The sequence below is a fragment of the Catharus ustulatus genome, chromosome 11, assembly GCF_009819885.2.
Source record: "Catharus ustulatus isolate bCatUst1 chromosome 11, bCatUst1.pri.v2, whole genome shotgun sequence".
In the NCBI taxonomy this organism is placed as follows: domain Eukaryota; kingdom Metazoa; phylum Chordata; class Aves; order Passeriformes; family Turdidae; genus Catharus; species Catharus ustulatus.
This window is the reverse complement of record NC_046231.1, coordinates 18,550,067-18,566,572: the sequence shown is the minus strand read 5'-3', so window position 1 is coordinate 18,566,572 and position 16,506 is coordinate 18,550,067. Positions and strand designations below refer to the sequence as shown.

Genomic DNA, 16,506 nt, shown 5'->3' with positions numbered 1-16,506 from the left:
TGTATACAAGACCAATGAACTGCAAAATTTCTCTGTTCCAACTCAAGGGAGGAGAAAAAATAATTTTAAAGAAAATAAAAAAGAACTGAGGTAGAACAGATGTGCTTGATATAAACACACAGCTGCTTAGCTCATTACTTACATTCTGTTATCTTGGAATAATTTATTTTAACTGAAGGAGACTTACCTGAACTGAAATGAGGAATACCTGGAACTAAGGTCATCTAAATTTTCTGTGATCGTGGCAAACTAATAAAACCAAATCTACTCAATTTTAAAGTCAATAAGTACATAGCCTTTTAAATAAACAGTTGGGGGTTTTGTGGTTTTGGTTTTTTTTTTACAAACACACGTCTAACACCAGTTCACAAAATCAGCCACAATTGTTTATAGAACCTTCTTGTGCTTTTTTCCCTCTTTTTTACACACCAGTATATTCCTGAATGTCCTTAAAAGGCATCTTAGTGTATTCTCTGTTTCTTACTGGTAGAAACAAAGCGCTCGAGACACTGAAGCAGCTCTGCTGAGTAGCTGAAAATACCCATGAGGAAGTGACGACTCATTTAAGGAGAGCTGTGAATTATCGCCCGCATGCACCACGTTTCCAGCTTGACTTTTTACACTCTCGGTGCAAAGAAAGGCGTCGAAAGGGTGTTTAGCCTCTGACCTGGCCATTCCCCCACAGCAGGAGCATAATCTGTGCGGTTTAGTCTGAGTATCTTGTGGCTTTAAGAGCTGGTGGCTCTACAGTTTAATGTCACAGGCAAGCGACAAAGCCATCCAGGAGCAGCAGGAAGCTCGGGTTAGATTGACGGGCAGGGCAAACAAACCACAGTTCACAGTCAGCTCTGTGACAAACGGGCAAGGCTTGAACAGAGGATAAATCTGAGCTAAGCCACGCCAGGTACCTTTCAGTAGCTTTTGAGTGATTCTGGGCTCAGTAGCTGGAGAAAAAGGGTCATGAAATCATGATTTGTTTGTGAAGATGGTACTGGTCAATCAGAATTAGCTGGCTGGTTGTCAGTGCAGGGTCAGTAAGACTGGAATCTCTAGTCTTGTACTTCAGACTGAAAAGAGGTTCTACAGAAAGAGATAAAATGTGAAACACAACCCGTTGAACAAACAAATGTAAAAATCCAATTGCATGTGAAGCAGTACATCCAGAGAAACACTAACCTTTAAAAAGAAATTAAAGAAAAAGTTAACTTGAACGAAAAACTTTATTTTTCTCATTCTGCATGTTTCGCTGTTCTCCTTGGGCATCAACTGGAAGTTCATTAACACTGATGGAAACCAAACACACTTTGGACTTTTTCCAGGACCTGCTCATGTAACCCAGGCAGGGACTTCCACCAAGAACCGAGTTTTGTGCTCGTGGTCATCATATAGAGTTAATAGGAAAGGGATAAACTAATTTATTACACAAGGTTTTGCTTTTCTTACACAGTGTGTAAACAGGGGAATCCAAACCCACTTGGAGCAGTGCTGAAGCCCGCAGTGTGGGCACACAGAGAACTTCCCAAACGTGTGATGCCATCGTGTGGGCAAAGACATCCCCAGCAGTTTCAGAGCAATGGCATTGAATCCTCGAATGTTTTGAGCTGTTTTGGGTTAAAATGGTCATCTCGACCCTGCTAGGGGCAGGGACACCTTCCACTAGCCCAGCTTGTGTTCACACCATGTGAACATGCCATTAATTCTTTCATTTTTACTTGCTATGTCCTGACCCTGCTGACAGGAGCTGGGTAACTCCTGTTCCTCTAGTGGTGATCAGAGAGAGTCTGAAACAGCATCCAGCCTGGAATTCTGGTCAATCTAAGTCTGAGCTGGCAACAAGGAGACTATTCTACAGGTTTTTATGAAATTTTGCACCTGTGACTGGTTTATACACCCCACAATTAAAAATTGTGGTTTAACTTTATCAAGGTTTTTACTCATTCTTGCAAAAGAGGAAAACAATGGGAGCTCTGCCATGGCTAGTACAGACAGAATCACAGGTTGGGTTGGAAAGGACTTTAAAGCTCATCTCATTCCAACCCCTGCCATGGGCAGGGATCCACAATCCCAGGGTGCTCCAAGCCCCATCCAACCTGATCTTGAAAACTTCCAGGGATGGGATATTAATAACTACTCTGGGCGACTAATTTTTTTCCTTAAATTATCTTCTTTTGTACATTTCTGCTTTCTGTTGAAAAAACACTGACTATAATTAGAAGTGAAACACCAAAGCTGTTCCATGGTACCTCATTGCAGGAACACTCACAACACCAGATTTGTGGGAATTTGCCCATTTCCCCCCATCTGGGAGGAGAAGGAGGCTTCACACTGAGCTCAGGCTGCAAGAAAATCAACCAGAGTCAGCCAAAGCATGGACAAAAATGCTATGAAGGTGAAGACCTTGGTGTGCTGCAAACCCTGTGGCTGAAAGAACAAGGAGAATAATGCAAATGGGATGCAAAGAAAAAAAGAAAAAGTGAGTTCTGGAGCAGAGTTTTGAACCACTGAGGTTATAGTTTTAGAAGAGGTTATGATTTTTTATGAAGTTATAATATCCCAAGTATTCATGTCTGACTGAAGGCATGGCCAGTCCCTGTGACCTTGCATTTATCCCTTAGTTCATATACAGCCTTTTTACCTCAGCCTCAGACCAGCCTGATTTTGCCAATCAGGAGATAGAAACTGAACTTACTGAGAAATTGTTGTGCTGATTTTGCCAATCAGGAGTCAGAAATCGAACTTATTCATTGAGAAATTGTTGTGCTTCCCCTCCACTCCCCATTGCCATTGAAATTCCCCAGATTCCGAGTGTTTACTGTGAAAGTGGTGTGTGTATTTATTCCACAATGGTACACCCAGCTTTTCCCTTCCCAAAGCTGCTTCCAGCACACATCAGGGCCACCAACACCTTCCCACAGACCTTTCTGGCACTTCCCAGGACCCTTTTTGGGATGGTTTTTAAAATGCTTCAGCACATGCTGGCATCTCAGCCCTGACAGGAGCTACAGGGGGTGGTCGCAGTGTCCCAGCTATAGCTTTGAATTTTTACTATTTTGAAACAATTTTTTAGGGCCAGGGAGGCTGAGGGGAAAGGGATGCCTCAGGAAGATGGGTTTCCGGAGGGAGGAGATTTTCCTGGAAAAAAGCAGAGTCTCCTCAGGGAAAAGGGATGCCTCAGGAAAATGGGTCTCCTCAGGGAAAAGGGATGCCTCAGGAAGATGGGTCTCCTCAGGGAGGAGATTTTCCTGGAAAAAAGCAGAGTCTCCTCAGGGAAAAGGGATGCCTCAGGAAGATGGGTCTCCTCAGGGAGGAGATTTTACTGGAAAAAAGCAGAGTCTCCTCAGGGAAAAAGGATGCCTCAGGAAGATGGGTCTCCTGAGAAGATTTTCCTGGAAAAGCCGAGTCTCCTCAGGGAAAAGGCTTCCTGGAAAAGCAGGGTCTCCTCATGGAGGACGATTCCCTAAAGTAGAGTCTCTTTAGGGAAAAGGGTCCCCTCAGGATGGACGGTCCCCTCAAAACGGAGGCTTTCCTCAGGATGGAGGGCTCCCTTAAAAAGGAGGGAAGGATCCGCTCAAAAAGGAGAGTTTCGCTCACAAAGGAGGGTTTCCTCAGGGAGAAGCGTTCCCCAGAGAGAAGGGTCCCCTCTCGGCTGAGAGCCCCTCACGGAGGCGGTGTGGCCGCGCTCTCGCTCCCTCCGGAGCTCTCAGGCCGCTCCTCACCGCCTTCCACTGCGGCAGCGCCCGCCTGTCCCCGCCGGATCGCGGGCACCACACCGCTGTTCCTGCCCTTCCCGGCTCCCCTCCACGCCTTCCCTGCATGTCTCCACTTCCTCCGTCCCTTCCCCGCCTCGCTCCGCCCGTTCCCCGCCGCGGCCGAGGCCGGCCCCGCGCTCCGCCCCGGCCGGGCGGGCGGAGGTGCCGGATGGCGCCGGCCGGGCCCGGGCCGGTGTCACAGCGTGGGGACATCGGGGACATCATCGGGGACAGCGGGGCCGGCCCGGTGTCACTGTGCGGGTCCATCGGGGCCGGGCCCGGGCCGGTGTCGCATCCCGGGGGCCATCAGAGGCCATCAGGGGCCATCGGGGCCGGGCCCGCCCTGCCGGTAAGCGAGGGGCGGGCGGGGGGCTCGGCCCTGCCTCAGCCTCGGCAGCGGGATGGGAAGGGATGGGAAGAGAAGGAATGGCAAGGGATGGGATGGGAAGGGATGTGAAGGGATCCATCCCTCCACCGGCTGCGGAGGGATGGGCAGGGCTGAGCTGAGCTGGGCACACCGCGAATAAACCTGTCATGGACCCCCTTTCTCCAGCGGTTCTCTGCTTAAATTAACAGCGTCTCCACGGTCTGTCTTCTAGGTTACAGTGGTTTCCATTCACTCCTCGGTGTTTGCCCCACGATCGGCATCTTCCTCAGGCAAACAAGGCTTTAGGCCTGAAGGTGAAGCAGCCGCAACCTGGCCTCTTATTTACGGTAAACAAAGTTAAGGACAGAAATACCGCATTGGGCTCAGCAATGTGTCCTTCAGTGCGGCTGAAGGGCTGCATGATGGGCTCGTCTAATAAACAGAGGTGTCAGGAATTTGCAAAAAAACCCAACACTACAAAAACGATCTTTTTATTCCATATCTGATCATATTGTCACCCCAGACTTGTGTCGTCCCCAGACAGATGGGAAGGCTGTTGGCAGTGGTGGCTGTCACGGTGGTCGTGGTGGAATTTGGGGTTTCAGGTGCTGTTAGGTCTGTGTTGTGCTGCTGCAGGGAGAAGGGCAGAGCACATGGCCCAGACAACACTAAAAATCAGCCTCTGTAATGCAGGTGGCTCGTGGTATATTGAAAGAGTTGTACTACTAGAAGTGTAGAACAAACAGAGAAACCCCAAACCAATCCCCCTCACCAATTTTAATTCTGTGTGTACCAACTCCCAATGATTGATTTATTGGTTTAGTATGAATCTGTGTTTTTAATGGGTCTTCAGTTGTGTTCCTAAATGGTTTTGTTCCTTTGTTTCAAACTTTTTTAGAGTGCATCCATAAAAAAAGGCACTCTCATGTGATTTTCAGAGACTTTGCAGTGATGGTGTTTTAGTGCCACATCATATTGGCAAACTTAGGTTCGTCCATTAATGCACCAGAAAGATGCAGCATAATCTGTCATAACTAATCCATTATCAGATTTTTCCCTTCATGTTAGGGATGCATTCCAGCTGTCAAACTCACGGTCACTTTGTGTAAACCAATTTAACCGTTAGATCATATTGGTTTTTCCATTTGATAGAGACTTGACAGAGGCTTGCATTGGTGGCCAGGGTGGTTTTAGCCACGAGCTGTCACACTGTCAGCTTTTAAAGCACAGTTACTGTTCACAGATGTTCTGCATGTTCATTAAGGCTTGGTGAATACAGAGACTAAACAGGAGTTTTAATCATTTGCTGTAAGGCTGCTAATTTGCTCTTCTTGTGAAGCTTGCACCAGTTGTTAGTCTGTTTGATGTATCTTTCATAGCCCTGGTGATACCTTTCTGTGTTTAATGTTTCTTTTGATTTTTTTTCTTTGCTTCAGGTTGAAAAAGATGGGGAATGCTGAAAGCAATGCCTATCAGAATCACCTTTCCAGATTTCTTCCTGAGGAGCAGTCTGACATTGATGGACTGTTCGACACCTTATCAGGATCGAGTGGCTCAGCTGGAGCAAAAAATGCCAAAGCTGCAAAGAAAACTGTGACTCTGGCAGCACTACAGGCAAGACAATCTGTTATTCATGATGTATCTGGGATGTAGTGCATTGAACAGAATTCCAGAAATAAGCTATAAAGATGTGATATTTTTTAATTGCTCGTCTCAATTTTTCATATTTTGGGACAGGACAGTATTTAAATTTTTCTTACAGTTTAACCAGAGTAGTGACTTTCAGGTTTGCATTTATCTCTTAAATTGAACTTTGGGTCCATTTGCAGTTTTCCTGAAGTAAGTTGGGGTGTATGGAAATATTTTCACAGAATATTTTTACCCCTGGAATCTGTAGTGTGGGATCATTTACAGACTGTCTTGAGGAGCTGTCACAAAGTCAGTTTTTATTTGGTTATGCCTGTCTCCCTCGACATATCACTGTCTCTAATCACTTGTACTAAAAAGAGAGAATTCAATTTGACTTGATTAAGCTGTGGCTCCCTGTTTTAGCTAATTAACATGCATTATGCTTCTGATTAACTTTGCATTCATTTTCTAATCAAGAAAAGAGAAAAATGAGTCATTGGGATGCTTAATAACTTCAGCTAGTCAGGAACTAAGTGGCCAAATGAGTGTAGTGGTAAAGTGCAGTTTTATATCTATTACACAGATAATGGAGTCAAATTAAAAGTCATTGAAAGCAGCAGGTTATTTTAAGGTGTTCAGCAGTGGCTGTGCATACAGACCAGCTTCAGCCTTCCTGCAGCCTGGCTGTTTGTGAGCTCTCACCAATTTTTGGAAAACCAAGTTTGGAAATGATGTTCCTGCTGCCTGGCTTTTCAGCACTAATTTAACCAGTGTCCTTGGTGCCTGTTAATTGTTTGGGACCTGGCAGAAGTTCTCTTTCTAGCTTTACCCTAGATCAGTGTGATCTTTGATGAGCATTTACCCTTTCCCTTCCTGCCTTTTGTTGGCCATCTTAAATTAAAATCTTTCAGAAGACTTTCTGTAGGTGCAGGGAGAGTGGCAATGGCATTTCTGCCTTGTAGGTGACAGTGCTCATGCCTGGACTGAGATGTGACAGATTTGATCCAACAACAATCTGGTACCACTGGTGAGACCCCAAGCATCACCTCCTGTGCTGTGCTTAGGTTACACATCTGGGCCAGGACAGGCTGCACTGCATAGCTTGGGAAGCAGGTAGAGCAGGAACCTCTTGATAATTTCATGAAGCCTTTTTACAGCAGGGGTCCTGAGCTGTCAGAGGTGTGAGTTAGATGGTTATTAAGGATTCCTTTTTTACCCACCTCCTTTTTTCACACCCCAGGTCCATTCTTTGGAATAGCTAGAAGCAAAATGAAGCAGCTCAGGGAAGTGGTGGGATTAGGTAGGGAGTAGTTAGGTAATTCAGCAGTAAAAAACCCTTGAGTATAATGTTTTAGTTGTGTTCCCTGCTGCCTCTGGAGGGTTTTTAGAAAGCCTCTCAAAGACAGCTGTACCCCCTGTGAGCATCCCTGCACTCTGATGTGAAAGGCTGTGGCTGCTGTTTCTGCTGCTGCTGGGATCAATGGGAGTTGTAGCACTGACGTCAGTGCAAGCAGCACAGAGCTCAGGATATTGGATCTCTCATGCCCAGCAACAGCATTAACAACATTAACAGCAAATAGGAGCAGCCCAGGTGGCTTCCCAAGAGTGGTATTGAGCCAGCAATCAGTAATAGCAGCTCCCCTGAGTGGAGCTGGGCTTTTAGGCAGGTGGGGCTCCTCTGATTTCAGCACAGTCCCACTGAGCAACACCTCATGTGGAAGAGTCAAAGCAGGTCTTTAGCACATCTCTGCACAGTGAGGACACTGGGTAATCACATCCTCCTCTGTGCATGTGCTTGAGATGAAATATTTTTAAACTGTGTAATTATCTTCAGCACTCTGAAAGTTGAATCCAGAGTCAGATCTTTCCCACAGAGCTGTGATGAGTGATGATATATTCCAACTAGATTTCAATTCAGAGGGCCAAGCATGCAATTCAGATGAATAAGTTCTGATTTTGACTCTCTTAACACCAGGGATGCTTTTTAAAAATCAGTTGATGTGTGCTTCAGTTAGTTGCTTTGCAGGGGGAAATTTTCCAGGGTTGTTTCTACACGTGTATGTGGGGTTAAACACTGCCCTGAGGACAGAGCTGAGATATGGAAAACACTTCATTTTTAAGTGAGCTGCACTATTGAAAGCAGAATGGAAACACAATTTTGAATGTTTTACTGGCAGAGCTGTAAACCTTTGCACCAGAGTTATCACCTAGAAGCCCTTTGCTAATATCCAATTAAGACTTTACAGTGTTGATTTTTCTGAAGTCCCTGGCGCTTCTAGAAAAACAATATCTACCTAAATCACTAAAAAATCACTATAAAAATAGAGATTTTTAGTTCTTTGACAAAAGTTTATTGCTGATGCTACAGCCTGTGTGTCAGCACAGGTTAACTGAGTACATCAGTTACTCTTCATTTGTAAAATGTGCTCTTTGCTTTTCTCTCACTGCAGGCACACACCCGGGAGCCCCTGCCAGAGCCAATGTCTGCTCGCTTGTACAATGGAATGAAAAGCATTGACCTGCCTGGCAAATCATCCGGGCCGAGTGAACAGATTGCTAAGGAGCAGTTTGTAATTTTTATGTCAAACCTCTTAAAAGGGAATGCAGATGAGAAGATTAGCATAATAATGAGAATGATCGACAAGAAGGGAGGGCCTCTGAAAGGCAAACAAATCCAAGAGGTAAAGAGCAGTTCAATGTGTGTTGGGGGGACAGTCAGGGAGCAGGGCTGTTTAAAACCCTGCAAGGGCTGTGGTGTGGCTGGTGCTTCTGGGATCTGAGTAAAATGCTTTCTAGAGCTTTAGTTGCAGGATCAACCGTGTAGCTTTTGAGATAGCACAGAACAGTAATTCACCAGCAGCTCCTACACTGCAGAACTTGACCCTCCCCTCCCTTTTTCATTCCCTGTGTTATGGAGGTGGTTTGTGAAGTAACATGTACAAAATGTTTTGAAAAAGGATCCTTTTCAAGGCCTATGGCACTGAAATAGCATTTCTGTAGTTCCTGAGTTGTTGTGGCAAGAGATGTTTCTGCCTTTGGGATTACAGCATCACTACTACTTGACTTTATCTTCAGACACTCCTTTGAAACTCTTGGAAGTTTTGCTAAGAAACACCAAAATGGTGATGTTTTAATCTTTTAAGTTCACAGAGGATCTGATCACATCTGTAGTCCATGTACTGAGCTACAGGAAAGAGCTGAAAGGTTGGAGTTTGGAGAACACGAGGGATTCTTCAAGTGGAGTCAAAGCTTTGGCTTCTGAGCTGCTCTCAGAATTGAAGCTTCCAGGTAAGCAGCCCTGATTCAGAATATCCCAGAGCTTGTGCACTCACTGATCTCATGAGAATTTCTCTCATTAGGTCACATCTTTGAATTTAAAGGGTGAGACCAAAATTGCAAATGTAGTGCTTAGAAAATAGCATTGTAATTTTATTTATTTAACCTTATCATCTTTCTCCTCTAAATTCAGATGAGATTTGATCTGAAGTCCAGTTTGTCTTGAAACATATCTATTTTACAAATACCTGACTTGTAAATGGTAGGAATGGACATCTAAATAATATTTATTTAAATAAAACGCATTGTGTATTTTATGTCCTTTTATAAAGCATAGGTCTATCTTTGCACTGCTGTAATAACAGATTTTGTTGTCTTCTAAAGAACATTTCATGAATTGTAGTTTGGAGTCTGTTTTTCTAAATCATGAGAGCCCAACCAAAGAATGCCCCAGGTAAAGATTTCTCAGTTCTATGGTTACATTTGCTCAATGTAGTTGACACTTCACTGTTGCTGGCTCCTTTCACATGTGGTTTACACATTCATTACAACAATGGAGTATTTTGTTTACACTTAAAAATCACCTGATTATTTTCCAGATGAGGAGGCTTACTCCTGTTCTTGTGTGTCTTATTCTTTAGATGGGACAAAGCCCGCGGGTTCTCAGCTGCTGGAGACGAGTTTTGAGCGCAGTGTCATTGAGGACTGGGTGTACCGAGTTCCCCAGATCTCAGTTTTCCTCAGTGTCATCATCAGGCAAGGCCTCCACGTCCTGCATTCCCTCCCAGACCAAACCAACGACATCCTCAACCTGGTCCCTCACTGCAAAGGCATCAAAGGACGAGGAGTTGTCAGCCTGTTTGACATCCCAGCCATCATCTACATCAACTCCCACCTGCCTGCAGAGATGCAGCACAAGTGGCAGCTTTTATTTTCCTCCAGGCTCCACGGGGAAAGCTTCTCACAGTTGTGTGCCCATGTAGTGAACAAAGGGCCTTGCATAGTGATCATAAAGGACTTGGATGGTTTCCTCTTTGGTGGCTTTGCATCTCACTCCTGGGAGGTGAAACCACAGTTTCAAGGTAAAACTCCCTTTTTTTTTCTTTAATATCTCTGGTAAATTCCTTGGTTTTTGTACAGGCACAAGAATCCTGTCCCCTTAATAGACACAAACCATTTCTTACACTTCCAAGTAATTTTTTTCTGTGGCAAAAATAACACTTATTTTCAAAGAGTATAAAACACATGCAAAGTTATTCTTAGCATAGCAGTCAGGCCTGTTGCTGATTAATATTTATAATTTGTTATTTGATAAGGCTTTTAAAATTGCAGGACTTATTGACCACAGAACAAGTTTTCAGGGAAATCTATCAAGCCCTGTAGCTGCTTAAGTTGAAAATGGAATGAAAATGAAGGAAGTAGAGCACAGATGATGAATTCATGTCTAAATTATTTGTCCACAGGATGGCAGTCCTCCACCAGGAACACCTGAGCCTCCTCCTGCCATTTGTGCACTGTTTTTGTTCCCCTTCTAAAATCCAGCATCAGGGCATTCTTTGGACAAGCTAAACTTCTTGTTCCCTTAAAACTTTGGGGGAGAAGAGAGGGTTTTGAAGAATTCTTTGGAAAGAATTTTTGTGATGGATTTGTGAAGGAAAAAACATGGGCTATGGGTGTTGCTGGGAATCCTCACTCTGGCTACATTAGAAACTCAATCCATGCCCTAAATGAGTATTTGAAAATTACCACTTTAGACAGTTGGTATAATATTATTTTACACTGATTGCACCTCCCTTTCCTTGTATTTTTTCCTGATAAAGAAACATATAAAGCATACAGGGCAAGCACATCACAGGTGCCTCTGAATCCTGAACTGGGCATGGTGAAAATTGCTCTGAATCAATGACTCTGAACTGATCTATGTATCAGTGTAGTCAGAGCTAGGGATGTCTGCATTCACAGCAGTTTGTCCAGAGCTGTCAGCTGGCCAGTTTTAGATGATATAATACAGGCACCTAGGTGACATAGTGACATAATGTCCTAGTGGTGCCTCTCACTCTGCCCTTGATCACAGCCTGTAATTGCATTGATTTTTGTGACTGCACAGAGTTCACTGAGAATAAAAAAGAGATCTAAATCTTGATGGGAGATCTACCAGCTTTCTGAGATGGTAGCTGCTGTCTTTGAATTATTCAGCTTAAATTATTTCTCCTAATTTATTTGCAGGCGAGCTATTGCTTGACCTCTTGTCTGACCTGAGGTGCTTCTCTGTTTGCAGGTGACAACAGATGCTTTCTGTTTTCTGTTTTCCCCACTCTGGCTGTGTACACATACACAGGCTACAATGACCACTACATGTATTTAAACCATGGCCAACAGACTATGCCAAATGGACTTGTAAGTATTCAGAAATGATGATTTGGAAATTGGATTTGTGGCTGGTGCTTGGAAGTGTTCTGTGGTGTTTTTCTTTCTGAGAGCAGATTTATTTCATTTGTTATTCTCTGAGGAAGTTAGCATGCCTGAAGCAGCACAAAAAATGATCTGTGTAACTGAGGATTCTTCCTGTGGCTACTCTCTCTGCCACACCAACTGCTTTTGGAATTATGGAGGAGAAAACCCAGCAGAATGAGAGTGCAGACACTGCAAGCAGCTGCTGCTGCTGTGTGATGACAGTGGCAGGAGCTCCTGCTACTCAAATTCACAAATGAGCTCTCCAGATGCAGAAGAGCTACAACACACCCTCTGTCTTGGGAATGCTTTGCAGTTTTGGAGCATTATGTGCCCATAACTTTGGGAATTGCAGCAGACTGGAATAACTTGTCTAGAGAAAGTGAACAACATCAAATTACACGATTGGTTTCTGTAGATGCTTTCTTAAATGGAAAGGAGGCAGCAAACCCAAGCACTGCCACTCCATTTGAAATGGAGCTGTTAATAAACAAAAGGCAGGAGTTTAATTTCTAGCAAAACTCTTAGGTATTTGTGTTCTGTGAAGCACAGAGGTAGGGCAGTATCACTCAGATAAATTTTTAGTTGTATTCAGGAATAATAGATGTGGGTACAGAGGCCCAGCTTCACTCAGAATCCCCTTTTTTTCCCCACCCACAGAAGTGTGGCATAAATACTGACCACAGCAGCTTATCCTCAGGTTTCCTGACTTTCCCAGTCTGTGCAGGATGTGTTTAATGTGCTGGTTCTCCCCACAGGGTATGGGTGGACAGCATGGCTACTTCGGGCTCTGGATAGACAGTGACTATGGAAAGGGCCACAGCAAAGCCAAACCTCGGTGCACCACCTACAACAGCCCCCAGCTGTCAGCCAAAGAGGATTTCACACTGGATGCCATGGAAGTGTGGGCAGTGGGAGACACCCCTGAGAGTGCAGGGGTAGGTGAAACTGTGAATTGAACCTGTGAAATTGTGTTGGGACAGAAGTTGTGAATGCAGAACTCGCAGTTGCGGTTTTCTGTTTCAGCACTGTCTCTCCGTTGTAGTGAATAACATTTTCTTTACCTGGCCCTGTGGTACCATGTGTTTTGTGGCACCAAATAGAAAAACTACTGGAATTGTTGAGGGTGCCAACAAGAAAGAACTATCAGGAACCATGAGGTGACAGAGTCAGAACAGCATAATGAATAGTGTGAATTTCAAAAGGCCTGTTTGATACTGAGGAATGCTCTCCTTGGAGGGGTCAGTAAAACCCAGAGTTTCTAAAAGCACTGGAAATTCTCAAGTAAAGTCTAATTTGTAGTTCAGTAAGAGACCCAAAAGCTTTCTTTATCAGTCACTTTAAATTTACTATTGTTTTACTATAAATTTATGTGCATAGGTTTATACCAGTCTTTCTGCACTTGGTTTATTTTGGGATATGAGTGGGAGCCCTCTCTCCAGTCTCCTCTGTCCCTGCAATTCAATCTCTTATTAAACTGTCTGGTTTGTGTAGTTTGGTGGGGTTTTAAGATGTATTTCTTTTTAATTTTTACTTCTTTTCATGCTGAATTCATGTGCCCTGACTTCACTGAACACATAGCTCTAAGTAGAAACAGAGCAAACTGTTTACAGAAAATGTCGAATTGTAACTGGATCTCTTCTTTAAAACTCCATATCAGCACTTCAGACTGAGGTGGGGTTAACCAGGATGTCCTGGATGGCTTGTAACCTGAATAAACTTGAAATAACTCACTGTCATCTTAGGAAAATTTATGGTTATTTTATGTAGCTGCAGCAGTAAAAACCATTTGATGTCTTTATGAATTTTGACATTGCAAATACATCTTCTCCATTGTGCCAGGCTTGCAAATCACATCACTTACAGACTTTTGAGTGTATCCCTTCCCTGTTGCCTGATAGTGACAATTTAAACTGACTGTATTTTATTTTGTTTTGCAGAAGAAGGGTAAGAAGAGTATCCTGGATGTGGATCCTCAGGCTCAGGCCCTGTTGGAAATGGCTGGGAAGAGCCGTCAGAGCGAAGGGCTCAGGGAGCCCGTGGAGGAGGATGAAGATGATGATGATGAGAACTAAAGGAGCCACAGCAACACAAAAACCCTTTACTTTTATTTACTTCAAGTGGTGATCGTGTCTCTTGGACAAGATATTTTTTTCCTCTTTTTTCCCCCCTTGAATGTACCTGATTGTCTGGGACAAAGCTTAAGCCTTGTACTTGTGTAACATTTAGGTCTAAAGCACTGTGCTGCCTGAAGGGTTTTGTCTGGGGAGGACAGAAGAATTAATGGGGACATAATCATTGGGCATGGCTGAGCTGGAGCTGAATATGAATCTGCTTTCATTCCCCATAGATCACATCTGCACACTGAATTAAAAGCAGCAGAAGTTATTGACAGTGTGGAGAATTGATATGTACATAGTTCTATATTTATAAAGCCTGTTCAAGGCACTGAGTAAAGCTCTTATACCTCAACTGCAGTATTTATTTGCATGCAATGAAATCAGTCAGCAAAGCTTACAAACTGTGATGATGTCTTACACTGGTGAACATAGAATAGTCCATGTGATGCCATAAGAAGGATGCTGTTCATTTGCATGGCTTCAGTTAAAGCATTGAATTTCAAGCTTTCTAAGATCAGATTTTCAGCAGGTGATTCCATGTGAGCTGTAGGATGTCCAGAATAGTTTTATAGCACTGTCCCTAGTGCATCTCACTTGATCTTTTCTGCAGAAACTTGTCTGTTGCTTTTTAAACTTAGAGCAGAATCACTGAAGCCATATTTACCCTAAAATGGGCCATACCTCCAGCAGCATTCTCTAGAGAAGGTACATTCTTTAGTAGCCTCATGAGACTGCAGTAAAAGATCAGGCTGTAAAAAAGGCTCAGAAAGAAGCAGCCACATTTAATTGGGAATAGGATCTGTAGATACCTTGTGAAAGAAATAAAAATCAGGGTTATGTCTGTAAAATGTTTAAAGAAGATTGCTGTACACTTTATTTCCATTTATTTCATTACTCTGTTATGGAAAAGAATCCCCACAGTGTGAAATGCAGTTGTTGGGATTTGTGCTCTGTTTTGTGACTGTTCACCAGTCAGCACCACTTTGGTCAGGTCTCTTATACTCAGGACTTTTCTACTTGAATTAGTTCCCTTCTCTCAGAAATTATTGGTTTGACCTTGCTAATTCTATGTGTAATTAACTTGTCAAAAATAACCCTGATTTCTACCAGGGACAGTAATGTCTAACTCAACAACAAGTGTTTGGTTATCAGTGTCTTTGATTGTCAGTCTTTCTCCTCCTGGGGAAAAGAATGTGTCCAATCCCCTTTGTCCTGCCATGAGTTTGTCTTCTTTGCATCTTGGAGAAAAACAATAGAATTCTATAAATTCTGCTCATGTGGCCTTCCTTAAAATTCTTTCCCTTGGTGTTTTCCTGTATGAGATTTTTCCCCCAGCTGTTGTTTTTCATAGATTTAAATATTCTGAACAATCTGCACTTGTGCCTTAATAATGTAGATCTCATTTTTAAAAATTACATTAAACAACATGAATTTAGCCTTGAAAGGAGAGCATGAGGAGATCACTCCAGCCAGGCATCCTAGGACTTAACTGTGTGTTTTGTAGAGTACCTGAACTAATGCTTGGGGCATTTATGTGCTCTTTGTTCCACTACAGAGAGTGCTGTTAGAGGCCTGGGAGAATGGCCTTTTATGCTGTATTTGCTTAGAGAAACCAGATAATCTCCCAAGTTTGTAACACACAGCAAAAAACAAGCATCAGAACAATTGCACTGATACTTTTGTACAGTTTTGTTCTCTCTCTATATTAATAACATTAAACTTTACAATGTAAGGAGTAGCAATGATGCTGTCTGTAAGTGTGGTGAGAGCAGCTTTTGTTTGAACATTCTCAAACTCCCACCATGAGTCCCAGAGGTCTCTCACTTAGCAGTGACTAAGCCTATTAAACACTCCCATGTGGATGAGACAGTTGGATTTCAGCAGTTAAACATAAAATAAATAGCTAGACTTTATTTTCCTTCCATTACAAGGCAGAAGCTTGTTTTTGAGAACTATCTGCATGGGTATAAAAAAAGTAAATAGAATTGTACAAAGCTATTCCCCACCAAAAATATTTCAGTGGCCAGGTTTACTTTGATTTTTAATGAGTGTCAGTATAGCTGTTTCTTTCTAGACTATGAATCCAAAATAAAATCCTGTTAAAACTTAATCTTGTGACTATCAGCATAGCATTGTGACCTCTGAAATTGTAGTTTTTGACAAGTTTGTGTGTGAGACTCTTCACTTTGAAGTTGTTAAGCTGGGGCAAGAGGAAAACTGACACTGGCACTTTCAGCAAATGTTCAGTGAAACATTATTTCCTAGAATGCCACTGATCCAAGCAGCAGATGGGATTATTCCAAATTGTTCTTTGAATGTACAAGATGGGCTTGGGAGAGATCAGTTTTTCTTTTAACCTGAACCTAATGATTCAGATATCTGGGCTTCATGCTCATGCACCTAAAAATGTCCAGGAAGCTTTTGAGGGCAGAGGGCTTAGCTGTGATCTGAACAGCTCAGTCCCTTTGTGCAGTTTTGACCCAACTGCAAAGCTCAGCATCCCTGCTCTGTTCCTGACTCATCTTTATGCTCAGGCTCTTGTGGAAGGCAGTTCCTTTCCCATGAAATCATGCACTGCTGAGCATTGGGTGTGATCAGATCCCTTTTTCTCCTGTCAGTCACACAGGTACAAAAACTGACAGCTGAGGGTTGGCACTTCAGCTCCCTGCTCTGTCTGACAGCTCCCCACAGTTTCCTTGAAAGTCTTGCTGAGTCAAGCTGGATATCTGGGAATCCACCAACACTACAGATGAGGGAAAAGAAATACTTCAGGGTGGGTCTTTTCCACTCTTCTAATTCAACATTAAAGGATGTGTCTAAATCACGAGTCTCACTCAGATACTTGTCAGCAACATTTTAAAATGTAGATTTTATTAATAAAAACGATTTTGATTTAAATAAATAAAATCTCAGT

General features: G+C 43.2%; 1 protein-coding gene across 1 annotated transcript; it reads left to right on the top strand.

The window, feature by feature from the left end:
- Window positions 1-3,902: 3,902 nt before the first annotated feature.
- On the top strand, window positions 3,903-15,516 carry MEAK7 (MTOR associated protein, eak-7 homolog). Its single transcript, XM_033069804.2, has 9 exons — window positions 3,903-4,098; window positions 4,349-4,463; window positions 5,553-5,730; window positions 8,196-8,426; window positions 8,889-9,033; window positions 9,663-10,103; window positions 11,300-11,418; window positions 12,231-12,410; window positions 13,413-15,516. Exons 3-9 carry the CDS (start codon window positions 5,563-5,565, stop codon window positions 13,545-13,547), a joined length of 1,419 nt encoding a protein of 472 aa, XP_032925695.1. The 5' UTR covers window positions 3,903-4,098; window positions 4,349-4,463; window positions 5,553-5,562; the 3' UTR covers window positions 13,548-15,516.
- The last annotated feature ends 990 nt before the right edge of the window (window positions 15,517-16,506 follow it).